The sequence below is a fragment of the Sarcophilus harrisii genome, chromosome 3, assembly GCF_902635505.1.
Source record: "Sarcophilus harrisii chromosome 3, mSarHar1.11, whole genome shotgun sequence".
Classification (NCBI taxonomy): domain Eukaryota; kingdom Metazoa; phylum Chordata; class Mammalia; order Dasyuromorphia; family Dasyuridae; genus Sarcophilus; species Sarcophilus harrisii.
In genome coordinates, this window is record NC_045428.1 from 234185393 (window position 1) to 234206416 (window position 21024).

Consider the following 21024-nt stretch of genomic DNA (forward strand, 5'->3'; position numbering starts at 1 on the left):
CCTTCAAATTTTAATACATTCATTGCATTTTTATTTTATATTTCTATATCCACCTTCATCCTGACCCAAAATACATACTAAGGTTGAAAACAATGCCTTGGAACTTGCTTTGATTTCAATTTAATAAAGTTTCCAGAGACTGTGTAAAGGCCTGGAGTACTACTGATTTTAGGCTTCTTTTGTACTGATTTCTTGGGATCTATGTCCGAATGCTGGTATCTTTTCACCTTGAAATATCAAATAGGTCTTTTCCAAAGCTCTTTATTTCTGATCTGACAAAAAATTCTAAGATTCAAGAAGACTCTTTGTTAACTACAAACTTGATATGAATAACCTGAATTGTTAACACTATGTAGGGAGTGATGGTGCCGACTTCTCCAGAAAAGACCTAAATAAAGAAATGATCTACTTATTTCATTGTAGACTTTTCAACTTATGTCTAACTCTGACATTTAGCAGCAGATTCAATTGTGAAAGAACTAGATTTTTGAAATGAACGTAAAATTATAATGTGAAATGATAGCTTAATGATAGCAAAGTTTACAGTAGGTAGTTTTATTTTAGGAAAAAAAATTTGCACTTCTGGTAGACAAAAAAATTAAAAATGTAGTTTGATAACCATAGTTAATTACTAAGCTCTGCTTTGCTGACATAACTTAAATGGTCTTTTTATTCGTGTTAGGTCAGGTGATGTGAAAACATTTGGTTCTCCTTTCATCAATACTCACATCCTGAAACATCACTCATCAAAATATACCCCAAAATGGTCCTGATAGCTTGGTTACAAATCCTTATTTCATAGACTACTCAACTTCTTTAGAAGTCAAGTGATAAGATTCAATTATAAATTATACAAAGGATTACTCCACAGACAAAAGGAGAGTGAGTGACTTGCAACAAGTAGGTGGTGAAAGCTAAGCAGGTGATACAAGTCAAAGGTGTTAATAAGAATATATAATTCACCTAGAATGCTATTCACCTTAACTCTAATAGTACCTTCTAAATCTAGGCAAGATAATGAGATCAGTCATCCTTCTCAGATGAGAGGATTAGGGAGGGCAGAATTTTTCTCCAGTAAGTTCATAGCCATGATTCCCGACAAACAAGGAAGCAGACCTATGGATGACTTCTCAAACAAAGAGATGTCACCACAAGGGAAGAACAAACTGCTGAAGTTCTGCTGCTGGTTTTGAGAAGAGACCTTTTGTCTAAGGACAGATATAGTAGCTGGTCTTAAAGCCTCCTGATTCTAAGTTCTTTTGACAGGAATGTGGAAAGTAGAACAAAGACTTGTGACTATCTGGCAGTAGTGCTACATTGTAATTATAGTGTATTTGACAGCATACTATGAAATGGTCACATAAGTTAACTAAGAAAAAGTAGTTTTCCAGGGGAAAAAAAACACCCACAAATATTTCAATAGTTTGTGATCCTTGCTACACTCTTCAGTGTCTTATGCCCTCCATCTGAATATTCTTAGATAAAGATGCTCATGATTAAAAAGTCAAACAGTACAAATTCTCTGTTAGAATTTGTTTTCATGTATTGACAAAGAAACTCCAAGCAAACTGGCACCAGCAAGTAATTATGTGTAGGCAGCTACTTATTGGGTCCTGGCCCAACAGTTAGCTGGCTTCGTTTCTTAATCTTGAAAAAAACATCTTCCTGCCCCAGAAATTTAAGAGAAGGGTTTTTTAAAAAATAAAGATAAAAGCAAAGAGATTTGCCTTTATCTCTACAGCAGAAACAAAGGAAGAGGTAAATGGCAGTTATTAGAAACTCTGCTGCCCCCAATGCTTTGTCTTCTGTGAAGTCCAAAGTAAGTCATGGAAGAAAAATAAAATAAAGGATTACTAGAATTTTTTTTAAAAAAATCTAATGTGTTCAAGGACCTCAAATTGTTCAGGTCAGAAACAGTAGGTAGTCAATTCCATCGGCATTGTTGTATATACTACCTGCCTTTCTCTAAGGAATTCCAGTCTTCCAGTACTCATCCTCCAGACTAAATCTAAAAGGATTTTAAAATAGACATTCTTGTGATACTGTCTAGGGCACTAGATAGTGAAGGGAATTGCATTTTGAGGGGAAATCTGAACATGGAAATAAAATCCAAATATAGCCACCACATATTTTTTACAACAAGAGATCTGCTGATACTTGACACTATTTTGTGAGAGAAAAAAATTATCAAGTTTAAGTCACATCTTTCAGGCAGACATTACAATTTTTACAGCAAGGGAAACAAAGACATCAATACATTGTGCGTTACTGAGTGACATGGTCATATTTTCTATAACACAGTAGCTTCTACTATTATCTCTGGATTCTCTATATCCATTTTGCTTTGGACCATTCTCAGTTCCAGTTGTGCTGGACTGGGCTTCTTCCCTTTCCCAGCTTGTGCTGAAAGAATAAATCAGAGTGTCAATTGAAAGGAAAATGAAGTAGTGAAAAAAATTGTTTCTATTTCTTCCATTAGGAAGGAAGGAAACCTCTGCCTCAGTGAGATGGGGTGGGTTGCTAATAATCAGGCTATTATACTAAAGGGTAAGGTGGAGGAAGGGGCAAGTGTTTTATGGAGATGATTAGAAATTCTTATCATTTGATTAGAAAGTGCTGATGACTAGTTTCGCTTTTTTGTTCTTACAAGGTGTAAAAGGTCCAATCAATTTAGAAATGGTAACCTGGAGGTTTCAGCAGAATTTCCAATATATCTAAGATGAAATAATCAGATTGATTCTCTATCTTTTCAGTTGACCCAAGTTAATTGAATTACTCTTGTAACTAAACAACTCAAGTCATGGTTCTTTGTCTCTGAACTCAAAGAGGAAACTCTTATTGATCCTGTTGGTTTAGTATGATGAATGCTTAAGGAGCTTGATGAAGAACATATTAACACTTTTTTAAAAAGGTAGATTACCAGTAATATGGATAATGAAAAAAAAAATTGGCCCTTGAATATTCAGCCTAAGAGGAAGAGATGAATGAGCTTTTGATCTTTAAGAATATTGTTTTCTAGAAGAGAAGCAATTCATTAATCTAGGGGCAGTACAGGTGAAAACAAATCAATATTAAGTGGGCTGGAAACTAAAAGACTACAGATGGTGAGCATCACTAACTTTTCCCCTTCAGAACGTTAATGCCTAGTATGATTATAACTATAACAAGAGAATAAGAACAGGAGTAAATAATAAAAACTGGAATATATATAGTGGTAACCTGAGTCTGAGAAAGAAGCTCCAATTATCCCATGGGAGAACTTGAAATTAGCCTGGGCCATCCCTGGCATTATGCCTTTCTTCTTTGTTCTACTTCTATATAATACTTGGCCTGATCTGAGGTTGGCAAGGGCATTCTATTTTGTCTTGCTGCCACTCAGGACAATTGGCTTCTTGTGAGTAAGCTTCCCCCAATTACCTAAACAATCCAAATAACACCTTTTAATAACCAAACTGATATGGGCTTCTCTTTCTTCAGTCTCTCAGTATTCTCTATAAGGGAGCAGATTTGTTCTGCTCTAATTATGCCAATTGTAGGGGAAGGTGGCCTGCAAGACAATACTGGTTTGTCCCATCATTTCTACTATTTTAATATTTATTTACTTTCTTAAGAGTGAAATCAGAATGATAGATATAATGATGGAGAACTTAGCAGTCAGAGAAGAAATATAAACATTAACTTTTGGGGGGCTATGATTAAGTAAATTTCCCTTTAAAAGCTGAATGCTAAAAATTCATTTGTATCAAGCCTAAATTACTAGAAGACTGGATGGAGTCAAGCACAGTTCAGAACTGATTACTGAGGATTTGTAAGTAAGGCACTTCTTTAGCACTTTTTAAAAAGTGGTTAAAATGAGAAGTTCTGCATCCTTGGCCTGACAAATATATTTGTTTTATAATTTGTCTCCATGGAGAATAGCAAGGGATAAATGATGTTTTTAAGAGAGAGGTTTGGTGGACTGGATTCCCATTTTAGGAACCCTCTACCCTATCCTTATGGCCAATCCATCTTAATAGTGTCACTGGAAGTCTCTGGAAAACTGGGAAATCAGGCAATTTCTGCCTGATTGGGCAATTATGTGTTGCTATCCAAAAATCTGGGAATGATGACAAGAAGTAAGTGCTCATTGTCTCATTAGGTGAACAGAGTGACAATAGTGCCATGATAAGAATCTTTATGGTTCTTAATACAAAGGATTAAAGACTGACTATTAGTCTCTGCAAGTGCTAGTAAAATTGCTTTCACAGCATCCAAAATTGTGGGAGTGTCATTCTGAGACATCTAAGCATTGTATTCTGATTTTTTTTTGGTATAGTTGTGATTCCCGTTTTCATTTTGGAAGCCAAAATGGTCATTTAAGAGTTTAAGGAAAATCACATAATCAGTTAAGGCTTTCATTATGGTGCACTAAATTATGTGAGACTCTCAATTATTTCACCCAACATAAAAAATTAGACAGGGATAAAAGAAATTTTTGCAGTAGCCAGTTAGTGGTTGTAAATACCAGATGACCCATCAGTTAATTTTACTTCAACAGATGTGATTTTTCTTCTTCAGTTACCTATTGACATCCTTTCCATTAGCCTACTATAAATTTTACAAGTTTATCTTTGAAATGTAAATCCTAAGTGTATTTTTTTCCCCCTTAGAGGAAACTTGAAACTATATAAACAGTTGGAAAAACTTCATCTAGTACTCAAGAATTAAAGACTATGAATATGTGCTCAATTCATAATAAAATCTGACTTAAAATGTCACTGTATACATAGGTAAATAAGCAGCAATTTTAACAATAAATGAACAAAATCAGTTAATATTTCCCTAACAGAAATTGAGATGAGATACTTGGGATGAGAGTTAAGATTCTTTTGAGGTTACTCTGCTTTATCTACCTGGAAGTTGGAAGGGAAGAAGTGCCAGGTCAAGTCATATTAGTCAATCGCTAACAAGACCATAGGGCAGCATTGTTTCTACTGAAGGTTTTGGTGGTCAAAACCACAAAGGGAAAAATTTTATTGCTGAAGTAGATAGAGTTGGATCGAAGTGTTTTGCTCTCAGTTTACTGCCTCATTAGGTACAGTGAATTGAAGGCATAGGTATTTTGAATTCTTGGGAGTAAGCATTTGTACAAGACTGTATGGTATTTTCTATACTAGTTACTGTAGATAAGGCTAAATGAAAGCCTTGGAATTGCTTGGATCATTCCATAAAGTCAATATTCAATAAATGAAAATTGGTGTAGAAGGGACTACCTTTAGCGCATTCAATAGTCCTCTGCAGAACATGATGCATGGCTGATACAGTTTTTTCACATGCCACCTGCAATAAAGGGAGCAAAAACAATTAATAAAAAGATTAATATGGAAAGTCTTGTTAATGAGAACTTAAATATTCTTTTCATTGGACACTAAGGAGATAGCAGCTGGGTCTAACATAACGTACATTTCTCTCATACTGTAAAGACTAAAGATAAAATCAAGAAGAATATGTCTATAAACTAGAGGCCATAGATTACTTATTCCTAAATTTTCAATTAACATTTTTGCTTTGCAAGGATTCTAGAAAGAGCCCTAGCACACAGATCCTATTGCCTAGTCCTTTCAGAAGCCTTCTCCTCCTTACTATATTTTCTCTTCTCTGATAGCCGGCCTCAAATTTTGCCCATTTGAAACATTTTAGTAAAATTTTAAAAAGGTCACATTTAAAATATAGGCATACCTATCATACAATTTTCCTTTATATAAATTCAATATGGAACTTTTCCTTTAAGAATTTAAATTCCCAGCCCACAAAAAACATTTGCATATTTAAAAACAAACACAAAAATAGGATTTACTGATAATCTCCATTTTATGTCATTTGCTTTAAAAAAGATTTAAATTCCACATTAATTTCATAACTGTCCTATTCATTTATGCTTACCTTCTATTGTTTTCTCTACATTTAAGATTGTTTCAATGGTCCTCTTTTTATGGCACCACTATTTATTCTTATCTCCCTCTCCCAATTGAAAGAAAAAAGAAAAAAAATCCTCATAAAAAAATGTAAGTACAGTCAAGGAAAACAGATTCATACATTGTTAGAAGGTATTTCACCATAAATCCTCTTGGTTGGTTGACATGGTTGATGCCTATATTGATTGGAATTGTGAAGTCTTTCAAACTTGTTTTTCTTTACAATTAATGTACAATGTTTGTCAGTTTATATTCCCTTTGCATCATTTATCAAGCACTTGCTATATGCAAGGAAGTAGAGATGGAAAAAAATGAACCAATCCCTTTCTTCAAGGAAGTAAATCTTCCTTGAGAAAAATATACATAATCAAGGAAATATAAACACATACTAACAAAATACAATATAATTGGGGAGGAGGGGATCAGGAAAGGCATCATGAAGGACATAAATCCCGAGAGGGATGAGGAGGTGATACAGAACTTTTGAGTGTGAAGGAGAGTCCAATTTGACTGGAAAGTATGAAGTGTATGAATCAGTGTATGAAGCGCATTAAACGACTTGTCCAGGGTCACACAACTAGGAAGTATTATGTATCTGAGACCAGATTTGAACTCAGAGCCTCCTGACTTCAGGGCTAGTGTTCTATCCACTGTGTCACCTAGCTGCCCCTGGAGTTTATTAGATAACAGGGGAATTTATACTTCTGTAGAATTAGTAATTGAACATATGAGAGCTGAAAACTTTATCAAGTGAGATTATAGAGAGAAGAGGTCCAGTAAGGGAGGCTGATATGGAAGATAGGGGGAAAAAAGAGTAGCTAAGGTCAAATGTGTTAACAGATTGAGAGTAAAGAATTTTTCAGAATGAGGGAAACCGTGAAATAAGGCACCAACAAGGAGCAAATGAAGATTAGAGAGGTAAGCGATAGGAGATGACTGTAGGAGAAATCACTAGAGAGGAGGGACAAGGGTAGAGGGAAGGGAAGAAAGGGAATTTATTCAGTGCCTATATGCCAGACACTCTTGTGTCTTGTGTGTCTTGTGGCTTTTCAGCAATTCAGTGAGGTAGGTGGCATTATTTTCAACATCTGAAACTGAAGTGTTAACCTTGCAACAAGGGACAACTCTTAAGAGCCTGGTATAAAGAAAGATGGCAGATGTCAAAAAGTTCAGAGGAACAGAATTATGGAGAAAAGAAATCAGAGAAAATGGCACCTATTTGCTCAGGGAACTACAAGCAATATCACCTCTTGAAGGGGAAAGAATAGGGTGCTTGTGTGGGTGCCTTGGGGAAAAAAGAGAAGACATACAAGTCACTGTGGTAAATAGAATAAAATGGCTGGTTTATTATGGTAGTAAGAACTCAGTTGAAATTAAAAAACACATGTGGATTAACAGCATCATGTCAAGGATATCAGTCTGTCATGAACTTATCTGGAGAAAGTGAAGATCTGTAATATACCATTATCATCTTGTTCTATAATCCTTTCATTATATTTGAGCATTGGTTAAATCTTCTATAGAGGATTTGCAAAAGGATTTGAACAAACGGACAAGATGAGAAGGCAGGATGTGTTATAATCTGTACTGGTAGAAGAATTGTAGCCAGCCTGATGAGTTCTCAATCCTTGAATTTATTTAAGTCCCATTGATGTAAACTTTGAAGCAAATTGCACAGGCAAGGTTTCAAATTCTTTGTGTAGAACCAACAGTTCATGCCATATACTTGATCATTCTTGGCATTTTAGCATTTTTTTCGGGGGAGGAAAGGACTGCTTTCAAATAGCTTTTTTCTTCTACCTCTTTCTTATTTTGATGAAAAATTGTCATGTAATTGCTATAATTTCAATTTAGAACTTTGACTGATATTCAAAGGTACAAAAGCTGTTCTAGGTTGCCTAGGATACAGTGAGGTCATATATTACAACTCCACTGGCACTAAAATTATACAGCATAAAAAAAAAATTTCCAAGTGGGGATTATTCCAGAACTTCAGTTTTCATTGTGTGGGTTTATCTTCCACCACAAGATCATATTCCCTCTACACCTTAACAGGAATACTAATAAATCACTGCAACCCAATTAATTTAGAATTTTTGTTCAGATTTTGTCTGTATTATATTATTTAGAATTTTACTTTTTTTTTAAAACTTTATTTTACTCTATTCATTCACCTTGAGAAGGTAGAGGAGGGGAGACAACAAGCATTCAATAAATCAGCCAAGCATTTAAGTGCTTATTACATGCTTATTACATGCTGCTAATTACAGGGATACAAAGATGACAATGAAATAATCTCAGAACCCAAGGATTCTCACTGGGGGGAAAAGAGTAAGAAAAGACACATGTGTATTTTGTGTAATGAAACAGTCACAAAATAGATGTAAGGTAATTTTTTATAGGGACAAAGGTACTCCTGAGGATCAGGAAAATGCTAAAGTGTTGGCTTCTGAGGTACATTTTGAAGGAGACAAGAATCAGAGAGGTTGAGAAGTGAAGAAAGAGGTGCATCTGGTGTGAGGGAAAAGTTTTGCAGGGGCTGGAGGAACAGGAAGGAGAACCATCAGGGAAAGAAAGGCTAGAGTCAAAAAGTGAAAGGCTTTGAAGAATAATCGTTTGATCACAGAAGAAAAAGGAAACCATTGGAATTTATGAAATAGAGGAATGACATAATAAAAATGGCTTTTAAGAGCATTAATGGCAGCAAGGTGGAGGATAGATTGAAAAGCTTAAGGGAGGAAAACCAATTAAGAGGGTAAAAATGATGATCTAAATTAAGATGGTAGTTATGAGAGACAAACGGGAAAGGCATACAGGGAAATTCAAGGCTTGGCAATTGAATGATAGGTCAGGTGAGATGGCTCAGAAACGAATGTGGGTGCTAAGGACTATAATAATGATGAAAAGAAAACAGATTTGGAAGTTGGACATATTGAGTTTGAAATGACTATGGCGATATCTAGGAAGTCACAAGATGATGCGAGCTAAGAATCTCAAATCTGAATTCTAAGCCCACATCATGTGGGCACACACACACACACAGAGAAAACTGCAGATAGACAGATGACACCAGGGGAGAGTAAATAGTTTTGACCTAGCAAAGGAGACCGAGAAGGAGGGACCAGGCAGGAAGAATTGGGAAGTGCAGTGTCACAGAGCTCAAAAGATAAGAATACTGTCTGGTGTCATGAGCTGCAGATAAGTCAAGATGCTTGAGAATGGAAGCAAATTTTATTTTTGACAGAAATAAAACAAAAGCTTCTCTTGAGCTCACCTTGAAATTATTTGGATGCTTATGTGTCCAAGCCAGGAGCATGGCAGCAAACAAGTCTCCTGTTCCCACAAAAACGGCATCCACTTTCTGAATTTCCACTTTGATTCTTTCTGTCACTTTTGTGCCATCTGGTCTTTCTGGAAAACAAAGGTTGTAAAACTAAGATGGTAGTATATTTATGAAATAGAATTCTCAATTCTCAGATATGAGGATAATTAAGTGCAACTCATTGCATCAATCAACAGCACTCTCACTCAATAGATTCTGAATGGATCAAATGCAGAAGGATGCAGAATGTTGACATTCCACTTTCTTAAAAGTCTCCTTGGTATTTGATAATAACCATATTTGAAAATGGTAGTATTTATTCATCACCATATCGATATCCCTAATAATTATACAGAATAAATCAAATATCTTTCTTCAAAATTCTTTGCTTTTTAAATCTGAAGTTCATAAATCAATTTGGATGTATAACTGTATAAGTCTGATCATCCCCTTTATAATTTTAATTTTCCTTATTTAAATGTTCCTTCATGACACTCAGAATTTGGTTGGCTTTTTTGACTACAGCTACATCTTACTTCTTGAATTAAGGAAAAAAAGAAACTTTTATTGAGTGCCTATTATGTGCCAGTCTCTGTACTAAATATCTGCACAAATTTATACTACATGAAATTATTGAAACTAAGATTTTTGGGACAGCTCATATATTTGGGATTATGGTTTCTTTATTTGTATATTTTAGATGTACCCAGATTGACATTGTCTGATAATGAGCACACTATAAGTTTCACAGTAGATTAGAAAGTAGGTTAAGTACATGACTTACGCTTTCTCTGGCTTCCAAGAGCAATCAGGTAGTTGTTGCCTGAAGAAGCTGGCAAGTCAGAACTGGTGATCACTACAGTCTCTGGTCCCATAGAATGAAGAATATCCATTACCTACCCAAGCACATAGACATTATCATTTTACTACGACTATTTGAATGAAATATTATTCCATAATGATAATCATTTTTTCACATTCAAAATAAGCCAAATTCACAATTAACGTTTCATTATGATGGCATAAATTCCCTTAGGATAAAAATTGTATTTAAAAGTTTTTTTTTAAATTGTTATTTTTTTAATTGCTAGCTTTAAAATATATTCATCGACCACGCTGAGATTCATTGCTTGTATGAAAGGTGGGGAAGAAAAGGAACAAAAAGTAGTTCAATAAAATCAACTAGGTGCAATGTTTTATACAGTGATCTACTCTCAAAATCTCATACCTTTTAAAAGAAGAAAAATACACATAGTCTCATTTTTTCTTAAAGGTTAAGTCTAGATGACTGGTTCAATCATTCATTTTTAATTTTTTCCCTTCTTCCCATTCACATTGTTGCAGTCAACTAAGTGTTGGTTTCCTGATTTTACCTACTTCATTTTGTATTAATCTGAATCTTTACCATGCTCTCTTATTTTATATTGTTGTTTATATTTATAATTTTTTATACTGTAGTAACATTCCATTTTATTCATGTTTGGTTAGATAATAAGCATTTACTTACTTTCCACTCCTATGCTTCCATAAAAAGAGTACAAAACTTTTATTTCTGTCTTAAGACTTTCTTGGGGATATATGTCAAGCAGTATGATGTTTGGATAAAATGATAGCTATCTTAGTCACTTTTCTTGTCCTCACTTTATCCTACCTCAGATCACATAGACAATCTGTATTTGGAATAGCTCTGGACAATGAAAAAGTCACCAAAAAAAAAAAAAAAAAAACAACCCAATAATAAAACAACAACAAAAAAATACCCCACAACCTCAAAAATAAAATTCAATTCTTTTTCAGGAATATCAATATTGTAGTGGGCAAAGGAAAATATTTTTTGCTTTTCATTTTCACATACTTGTCTAATATGGAGGAAAGTCGAATCAATGCTACTCCCTCTCATTTCCTTCTAGATGGATAACAATATCGCTGAGCTTTCTGACCCCAAATGAATGATAAAAAATTGCTTAAGATCAGCAGCTTCCTCAACCCATCTATCCCAATCCTAAGCCAATTTTATTCCAATACAGATTTGTCTGACAATTCTGCAATCAACTCTGGGCTCTCAGGAACTCCTATTTCAAAATTAACAACCTTCTTTTCATTTTCTATCAGGTTTTTCTTCTTGTGACACCAATTGTCTAGAATACACATCTTGTCTCCTTCCCAATGACACTGCCATCTTCCCAATTGTACTTCCCCCAGAGACATCAGGCATACAGTGCTAGATCTAGAGTAAAATGCAACCTCAAACACTTTACTAGTTGTATGACATGGGCAAGTTATTTAACCTTTATCTGTTTCTATTTCCTCATGAGCATGTACCATAGAGGGTTGTTGTAAGGATCAAAGAGATTTTTATAATATATATTTAAATGTACCTTTGTATTTTACTAAGGAAGGACTTTTGCCTTTCTTAACTTCCATCAATAAATGAAAAAAATTCTATATTTTCATTGAATATGTAAGATTTAACATCTAATATGTATACATATTATATATAACATATACGTTAACATATTTAACATGTATTGGTCTACCTGCCATCTGGAGGAGGGGGTGGGAGGAAATAGGGGGAAAGTTGGAACAGATTTAACATCTAAGTACTATTGAAAGTTTGTTTCAGTCATTTGCCATAGACCCTTTCTGATTCTGTTAGTATTGTAGGGATACATTTTGTGACATCTCTTTTCCTGTAAAGGAGCTCTAAAAAGCACACTATTTTGGTGCCCAGCGTGGGGCACTGAAAGAGGACACAACATATTTCATCACTGATCATGACTTAACATTAGTTCCAAAGAATTTAAATTAGAATGACATGTTTTTGTAAAAACAAAACAAAAAAAAAAAAAAAAAAAAAAACACCACCTCTTTATTTTATTTAAATGGCATTTGTTTAGATTGTTAAAATTCAACAACTAGAATGCTTTTATTCAAAATAAATAAAAATTGCCTTATACATACTACATGGATTATTCCCTCTTTCTGCATTTTATCTTGCTTTTCATGACAGATTCATTGGCTGATGTGAAACTAAGAAGAATGGCTATCTATCCTGTTTTGAACCCTGGGACAAGTTGGGGTTATAGTGGGGTTATAGACAATAGGAAAGAGGTCCAGGGGGCCATGAGAATTGATTACACAAGCCATTGACTCTTGGTGACTCTGCCATACCAAAGCACACACTCCCAACTCCCTTCAGCTGTTCTGATTCTTTCAAAGTATCTCAAATTGCTTTGGATCAAACATTTTAATAAAAGGAAAAATATACCATTTTTATGGGGACAAGGAATTGGAAATTAAGAGGATATCCACCAATTGGGAAATGCCTAAAGAGGTTGTGGTATATTGTTGATAAAACACGAAGAAAGGATGAGCAGAATGCTTTCATGAAAACCTGATAAGATTTTGATAAACTGATGGCAAAGTGAAGTAAACAGAAACAAGGAGAACATTGTACACAGTAATAGCAATATTGCATAATGATCAACAGTGAATAATTTAGTTCAATACTATAGTCCAGGATAACTCCAAAAGATTTATGATGAAAAATGAAGAGGCTAAATGCACACCAAAGCATACTATATATATAGTATAGAAGCGGTGAAGAAAATTTTTAAATTAAATTAAAATAAAATTTAAAAATAATTTTTATATGAAATATTCACAGAACAAACTAGCTTCAAGAAGACTCTCCCTTTGACTTCATATGTAAAAACAACAACAACAACAAAAAACCTTTGATTTACCAAATAACTAAATTTGGAGCCAAATAGTTAAATTGAACCAAATTTATTTTTCTTCAAAGGCATTAGGTTGTTGTCTTTAGGAATATTAGTATAAATCTAATCTCATAACAGTTTCTCTAAGGTTAATGTTTCCCTTTTGTATATAAACCAAACAGGAAGTTTTGTAGAATCACTAGATACAGAGGAAATCAAATTAGGCTTTGGTTTGAGGTCAGAATTGTTAGTATCAACAAACTAAGCTCCTTTTCTATTCTAATTCTAACCCTATTCTAATAAGCCTACTCCTTTTATGAAGTTATTCTACTAAAAAGCTCCAGAATTACCAAAATCTGATTCCATAGTGTTTCACCATAATGAGTAAGAACTCCCTTTTACTGCTGGGGTACTAGCTGAATCACATATATTACATTACATGCATAAATTCACTGCAATTCTTTCAGCCTATAGACACTGTTTCTTATGAGGGAGACAATAACCCACCTTCAATACAAAGTTACAAGGGCTACATTGTATTTTCTCTTTCTATAGTATGTGAAGAAAAACTGATCTACAATGGAGCAACAAAGTTAAAAAGATTGGGGAACTGGGTTACAGCAGCATGTCACAGTCCATATGACTTCTCTCTTCACTCCATTTCTCAGAAGCATAAGAGTGGAAATAGTCCTAGACGCAGAGGCAGGACATTCAAGTTCACAGCCTTCAGAACAGTTGCCATGGACAAAATCACTTCACCTCAATAATATGAACTATAATTATTATCCAGAGAGATGCTGGATGAAGCTGATGTAATGAATGTACAGATTTGGAGTCAGGAAGACCTGAATTTATTTAGTTGTGTTACCCTAGTTTCCTCATCTCTAAATGCTGGAAAATATATTGACACATGAAATACATGTACTGTATAGCATTTTGGAAACCTAAAATCTCAAATATAAATACTAGCTATTATTACATTAGAAACATTTTTTTAAAAGCTTACACAAATTACATAATGGACAATATTTAAAAGACACATCAAGGTCTTTAGGAGCCTAAATCTATCTTTACAGTGTGGGCCTAAAACTTGTCCTGAGATGTTTCGCAGAGTCAGCAAGTTATTAATGTAGAATTTTGTCCTGTATATTATCACATCATAGATGACATTTACTTCTATGTGCTCCTTTTTCTTCAGCTAACAATCACATTGTTATTCTCGAAAAAAGGCATGAAGAAAAAGTAAACATTTATATCCAGTGACCTGTGAAGGGGATACAGATAGAATGCTGTAACAGACATTCAACTCTCTCATTTTACAGATGATGAAATTGGGTAGTGAAATCCTACAATTTCATAAGATGTAGGGGGCCTTTTACAATGCAATATGTTAAAATAAATAATTCATATGCCATGGGTAGATTATTTCTCTCCATATAATTTTTGAAATTCACTTGCTTGAAAAGAATTTTCTAATCCCTCATCCATCAATTAAAGACAGTCTTGAAAGTCGAAATCATTATAGTGAAACAGAATATAATAAAGTTGATTTTTAAAATTTTGAGGTAGTATGCAGTTAAAATGAATTAAAAATTCAAAGGTAGCTATGCTTACCTCTAATGCTTCTTCTTGTGTATAAATCTTTTTTCCAGTAAGTAACCTAAAAGATAAATAAAAATGGGAGCGGGGGACAGAAAGGAAGACTATGAAGTTTTTGGTTCTTTGGATTAAATTCTCAGATACATGTTTATGTATGCCTTAAGCCCTAAAGTACAATAATTATTTCAACCACAAAGGAATATAAAAGTGCATAAGAATAAGTTATTTGTTATATATTACCAGGAAGAAATTTAGCTTGAAAATTAAAATTTATATTTATAATTTATACAAATATAAAAATTTTTAAACTATAGATCTATAGAATATAGAATTTATATAGATATATATATAAATATTCTGTTCAAATGTCTGATTAAGCAAAAGATAGGTATCTTTGTTATCTAAATAAAGAGGTAAATATATCATAACTACAACTTATTGAATTAAAAAGCTTTTCTTCTTGTCTTTCTTAATGAAATAGGCATTGGAGTAATGTATTAATATATTTGTAATGTTCTTAAAAGAAAGGCATTTAAAAAAAAAAATCAATGCGACTTAAATCTGTTCTCCCTGAACCACTCTCTTCAGCCATCAAGAGGCAGTTTTATTGGAATGTTAATTCTGGTTAAGTTTTTATAAGGTGTACTCCATACACATGTCTTTTAAGGTTGATGTGCTTGAGTTTTCAGGAGCTTAGGTTGGAGCATAGTTTTCCTGATTTTATAACATTCAGTTCAACCCATTACTCATTTCTATACGCAGCAGAATGGCTTAAAAAAATTTATTATCTTTCTTGCTTCCCAAAGGAAAGCCCTCAAAGAAAATGAAAATACTTCCTGCTTCCCTCTGCACAAATACAGGGGAAATAAAAAATTCAATAAAAAAAACCTTGTGGTTAAATTGTTATTGTTTTTAAAAATCTACATTTCGTAAATCTAGCTCAATCTGGGTTGTGAATGGCAAGTAAATTACTTCCCTTTTGGAAATGAACTAACCCTTTCAGACGCCCAAGACCTTGGCTCAATATATTGGGACAGAAAATTGTCTACATTGGTACCTCAATAATCTGAAATAACTCCCATCTCCAGCATCAAGCCCATAAGAGGGAAGATTCCTATATGATCGCAGTGCTATGCTCAATAAACTTACATTTAACTTGAGAATTGTACTTTTGAATTACATTGAGAATTAAAAATTAAATATTTAATAAGTCTTAAAGAAAAGTTGATTTACTCAGCCTCAAACTGGTTTGGAGTTATTATATCTGCTACAGGCACGACTTTTTCCTTGTAAACTGGAAGGAGATCTTCTGGAACATACTATGAAAAAGAAAAAGAAAGAAAAGTCATACATCAAGCAAGAAATAATAACTGAGAAACTAACATATAGGATATACACATGATATCTAACAAAGTATGACATTATAAAATGCCTATTTCAGATGATCAGTGCTATGAGTTCAAAAGGGGAAGTGATTACTGTAGACTGAGAGAAAGAATTAAACATCAAACTTCATGAATAGCATTTCAAATGTCAGACATAGGGGGAAGGATATTCCAGATAAGGGAACTGTATAAGGGGCAGTGAGCAAATCAACCCATTTTGAAACAGTTCTTGTAAGAAATAATACAAAGAAGGGGAATTCATAGGCGAGACTATGTAGAATTGGATCAAATTTTATGGATTTTAATTACAAAAAACATTGTACAGCTAGTGGACCCAGATGGAAGGGAAAGTGAGGTAGGGGACCTTGCACAGCCTTTTCTCACTTAAACCCAATTCACTTGTATGTCATGGTATCAACTCCATGATGTCACAGTCCTCTTCAAGAATGAAGGACAAACAACAACAACAAACAGTAATTCAATACTGATAATATTCATTAGACTTTAGATCTATCTCAAAAGAATTCTCTTTAAAAAAAAAATCAAAACATACAGTATGTGAGGATCTGACAAAAAATGAATTTTACAGTATACTTCAGATCACCAATTAAATTTTTAAAAGGCTATTAATTAGCCAAAATTTCCTAGAGCTGGTTTACTCTAAGATTACTTCTCTAAAGTATAGGTATTGAAATGTACCTGATAATGAACCCATCTTGCCTAAGTGATCTGATCATGAAATATTTAAAAGACATTCACATTGTGAATAAATAAAAGTGATCTCTGGAAACATCAATCATGACAAGATGACTGAACAAAATCTAAGTCCTGAATCACTTGATTTAAATCTGATAGAATGACAGATTAAGCTTGCTTCTAGATAGCCAATAGAGCCATCTACTTAGAAACTAATAAAAGATTTTTTGGAAAGTGAAGTTTCTCTATTGACTTCATATATTATTAGCTAAGTCTTACTAGAGTTGGTCATAGACTGCATTTTTATTTTAAAATGATGGAATAAGATGAAAGATGAAAAGTAGATGCAAAAACAAGAGAACACAGATATTAAGTTATGTTCATCAAAATGCAAGACAAATTATAAGATTATTAAGGAAAAAAACTGATTTATATGGCTGAAATGTATTCCAACAGAAGATATGGATGAGACAAATCTGTAATTTGCTTCTAGTGTCCTTTGTGGTAATTAATGTTTAAACTCAGGAAGATGGAAAATATAATGACTAACATTGGAGGATGATCCAAAAGATGATGCCATGGCCAGGGATTCAGGTACTTACCAGAATTCTGAGAAAAGAATATAAAGTTAAAGAAAATGTCTTCCTTAATTGTACATGTTTTTTAATCCTTAGAGGTTTAAAGACTCATGGACTCCTTTAGGAGGTTAAGGGGAAAGTAACTACAAAGCTTTGTTTTTTCAGAGAGAAACCAATTTCTCATTGAAGTTAAATGGCAAGAAAAGGGAGGAATGGGTCAGAAAACTTGCTACTGAATACTTTTGCAAACAGAAATGGAACAAATCATGCCATCTTGACTATATTTACTAACAAACAGAAATTAAATGAAAAGCACTAGATATTAGGAATCCTGAGGTGTGCGTAACAAATTCTGACTCTGCAATTAGGTGGCTGTGTCCGTTATTTTACTTCTCTAACTCTAGTTTCTTTTGTAATCTGATAGGGATGGAATGATGATTTCCAGGATCTAAATACCATAATCCCATGATCCTAAATCAACAAGAAGCAATGAGGCTAAATAGTGAGCTGAGTCAGGGACATAGTTATTCTTGCTTTTAGCAGGGAAGCAATGAATCATCCAAAATTCCCACAGGAGACAGAGAAGAAGGGAGGAAAGAGGAAAGAAATAATTTAGAGTTGGAAGAGGCCTCAGCATTAAATCTAACTATTAAATCTAACTAAAACTGATCTCTGTGCCCTGGTGGTCTCAAAAAATCTAAGGAATATTTTGTAACATTATATAAATACAAATAATAACAAAATACTTTTTGGGTAAAATACTTCTCTCCCTACAATTGTTTGAAATTCTCAGTGCTATATGTTCATATCACTGCAGGAGTCTTTTGGGGCCAACCAATTCAAATATGTGCAAAATGATACATTTAATGTATTAATATATCCAAAAGAGTTATCTATTTTTACATTGAAAAAAAAATCAGTAAGTTTTCTTTCAAGAATGATAATTTTTCATTGTATACAATACTCTGCACTTGATTTGGGTCAGAAAATTGCAGATGAAAGAGTATGAGAGAAAAGGAGAATGGAAGAAATAGGGAGGAGAAAAGAGGAAGAGAAAATAAAATTAACAGTAACAACAATGGTTTTAATTACTGAGCTAACAAAAATAGTCTCTCCTATCATCAGACATCAACTCAGCAAAGCCTGAACCTCTGGCACCCCACCACTTTAGGAATTTGGCCAATATCAACACTTTCTTCTTCCATCCTGTTTAAAAGATATGAAGTATGAGATGAGGGGAAAAATATAGCTTAGAGATTCATACTCTGGAATGTGACTTCATTTCAGAAATCACTTTACCAACTATAAATCTATGGATAACAGAAACTTATCTAAGAAGAAATGGCCTAAAAGTGGGATTGTGAAAATCTCCAACATGGTTGTTGTAGGTATAGGGAACCCCAGGCACTTCTGGGCTATTCAGTAAAATAGGAGAGAAAGAAAAGAAATAAGGCAATGGAAATTATAGTTAATATAAACAAACTGAAAACTAGGATGCTTCTTGGGAAATGAACACTACAGACAAGAGACTACAAAGAAAGGGAAAAGACACTAATTAAAGCAATAGATCCTCATTTAAAAAAAAATCTGAGCATAATATCCTCAGCTAGGAAGACTGAATGTTTTAGTTGGAAACACTATGAGAATGGAGTTCATGCAGTTGCTTTTAAATAAGAGCTGTTTTTGTCAAATTACTTGTTTTGCGGTTTGATCATGTATACTTATTGTGTATCTAATTTATATTTTAATATATTTAACATCTACTGGTCATCCTGCCATCTGGGGGAGGGGGTGGGATGTAAGAGGTGAAAAATTCGAACAAGAGGTTTGGCAATTGTTAATGCTGTAAAGTTACCGATACATATAACCTGTAAATAAAAGGCTATTAAAAAAAAAATTACTTGTTTTGAGTCAGTACTTGTGTAATTATTTACTTTGCAAATACTATATTTACCCCTACTCACATAACTGAGGTGGCTCTCAAATTCTCAATGTATTTAAGCTGCCCTCAATTAGCATGCCATATAAATTTCATATTATTACCAAATGCTGAATGACACACTGCAACTCTTTCAGAACCAGAGTCACCACTCAAGTGTCAGGGAATTACTAACCATGGAGCCTTCTCCATTCCATTTGTCCCCCATCACCGGATCACACACTGCAAAAAGAAGCCAAGACACTTTTTATGTCATGACAGAAACAGAACATGCAACATATTTTTCAATGTTATAAAATAAAAATGCCTGGGTGAAGAAAGTCCCCTCTACAAACACCCAGGAAATCTTTCCGCCAATATCACAGTTCGAATCCCTATGCCCGATCTTTTTTTCTTTGTGAGTAGAAATACAATTTAGAAAAGAATAATGACTCATATTTAACCTATATCAGATTTCTTGCTCTCTTGAGAAGGGAGGAGGGGGATAGAGAAAATGAAAAATTTGGAACACAAGTTTTGCAAAAAGTGAATGTTTTAAAGTTTTATTAAGGAAGTGTGAGATAAAAAAAGTTTATATAGAACTTTCTTCAGAATGAGGTAGTATTACAGATAAGAAAACAGAATCAAAAGAGGAAGGATTTTCAGGTTAAGTGCTAGAGGACTGGGTTGGAAATCAGAATTTATCTTTTTAATTATATTATTATATTATATTATTTTTAATTATAATGAACAATAATTTAATAATTATCAATAAAAATGTCAATATAGCCCCATAAAAAGTATACAAGACAGCCCAAAAATCTAGTGTACTTTTCAAGGTTTAATAACTTCAGAAGTATAAATACATACTTAAAGAAAAACATTACAAATTAGAAACTTTAAAATACTTATGAATCAATATAATCTTGTCTTGTGCTATCTACTGTACTCAACAATTTTTGAACTTTATAAAAACTTTTTATCAACTGCTGGTCAGTGAATCAATTGAATGCTTTTGTAATCAGAGCTTTGGAATTACCCAACGAAGAACACAGATATGATAGCTTAGATATGGCCCCCACGGGAAAATATCCAATGGAGATAGAAAATCAAGACAGCTAAGGAAGAAAACCTTCTGGATATATCCACTGGTTTGAAAGTATCATCCAGAATGCTATATACATATTACATGATGACAGTGTGTTCCATGTTTCATTACTTTAAGATTCATAAAACAATTACATAAATTTTTAAAATTTGAATAATTCAAATTTATATATATATTTATTATATTATATTTAATATATATTAATAATTTATATATATATATATAGCATTTATACTATTGAAATTTTTAAGGTTTACAACTGCACCAAGACTTTAAGGATATGGTATTTTCAATAGACTAATTTAAACCCTACTAAAAGAAAAGCATTGATTTTTCAGCTAATGTGGTCTCATTTGGAGTCTGGAAAAAGAAGAAAAACAACTGCCTACCATACACCAACTTGGAATTCTGCTGCTTCAGTTCTCTGATTATGTCGACTACCATTGCAAGGAATGATTTATCTCTTGTATAACCTTTGGAAACAAAGTGCATATGAATTAGTTTCACTAAATGAGAAAGCTGTCCATGATCTTGATAGAGGAAGAATGGCAACTACTATGAAACGGACATTTTTGAGGTAAAGTGTTCTATGACTATTCAGCATATAATTGAAGAAGCAACAACATGATTAAGGAGACACATTTAAAAAAAATTTTTTTTTTTTTTTCCTGAGGCAATTGTAGTTAAGTGACTTGCCCACTATCATACAGGTAGGAAGTGTTAAATGTCTGAGATCAAATTTGAA

General features: G+C 33.4%; 1 protein-coding gene across 1 annotated transcript in view; it reads right to left on the reverse strand.

The window, feature by feature from the left end:
- Positions 1–666: 666 nt before the first annotated feature.
- The window catches only part of PDXK (pyridoxal kinase), a 47354-nt gene continuing 26996 nt past the window's right edge, over positions 667–21024 (reverse strand). Inside the window, exons 4-11 of the mRNA XM_012544385.3 lie at positions 20669–20752; positions 19368–19414; positions 15828–15913; positions 14610–14655; positions 10061–10172; positions 9229–9365; positions 5253–5319; positions 667–2403 (exon numbers count right to left, since the gene is read on the reverse strand). Coding sequence (XP_012399839.1) covers positions 2291–2403; positions 5253–5319; positions 9229–9365; positions 10061–10172; positions 14610–14655; positions 15828–15913; positions 19368–19414; positions 20669–20752 — 692 coding nt within the window. The 3' untranslated portion in view covers positions 667–2290. The remainder of the gene's footprint in view (positions 2404–5252; positions 5320–9228; positions 9366–10060; positions 10173–14609; positions 14656–15827; positions 15914–19367; positions 19415–20668; positions 20753–21024) is intronic.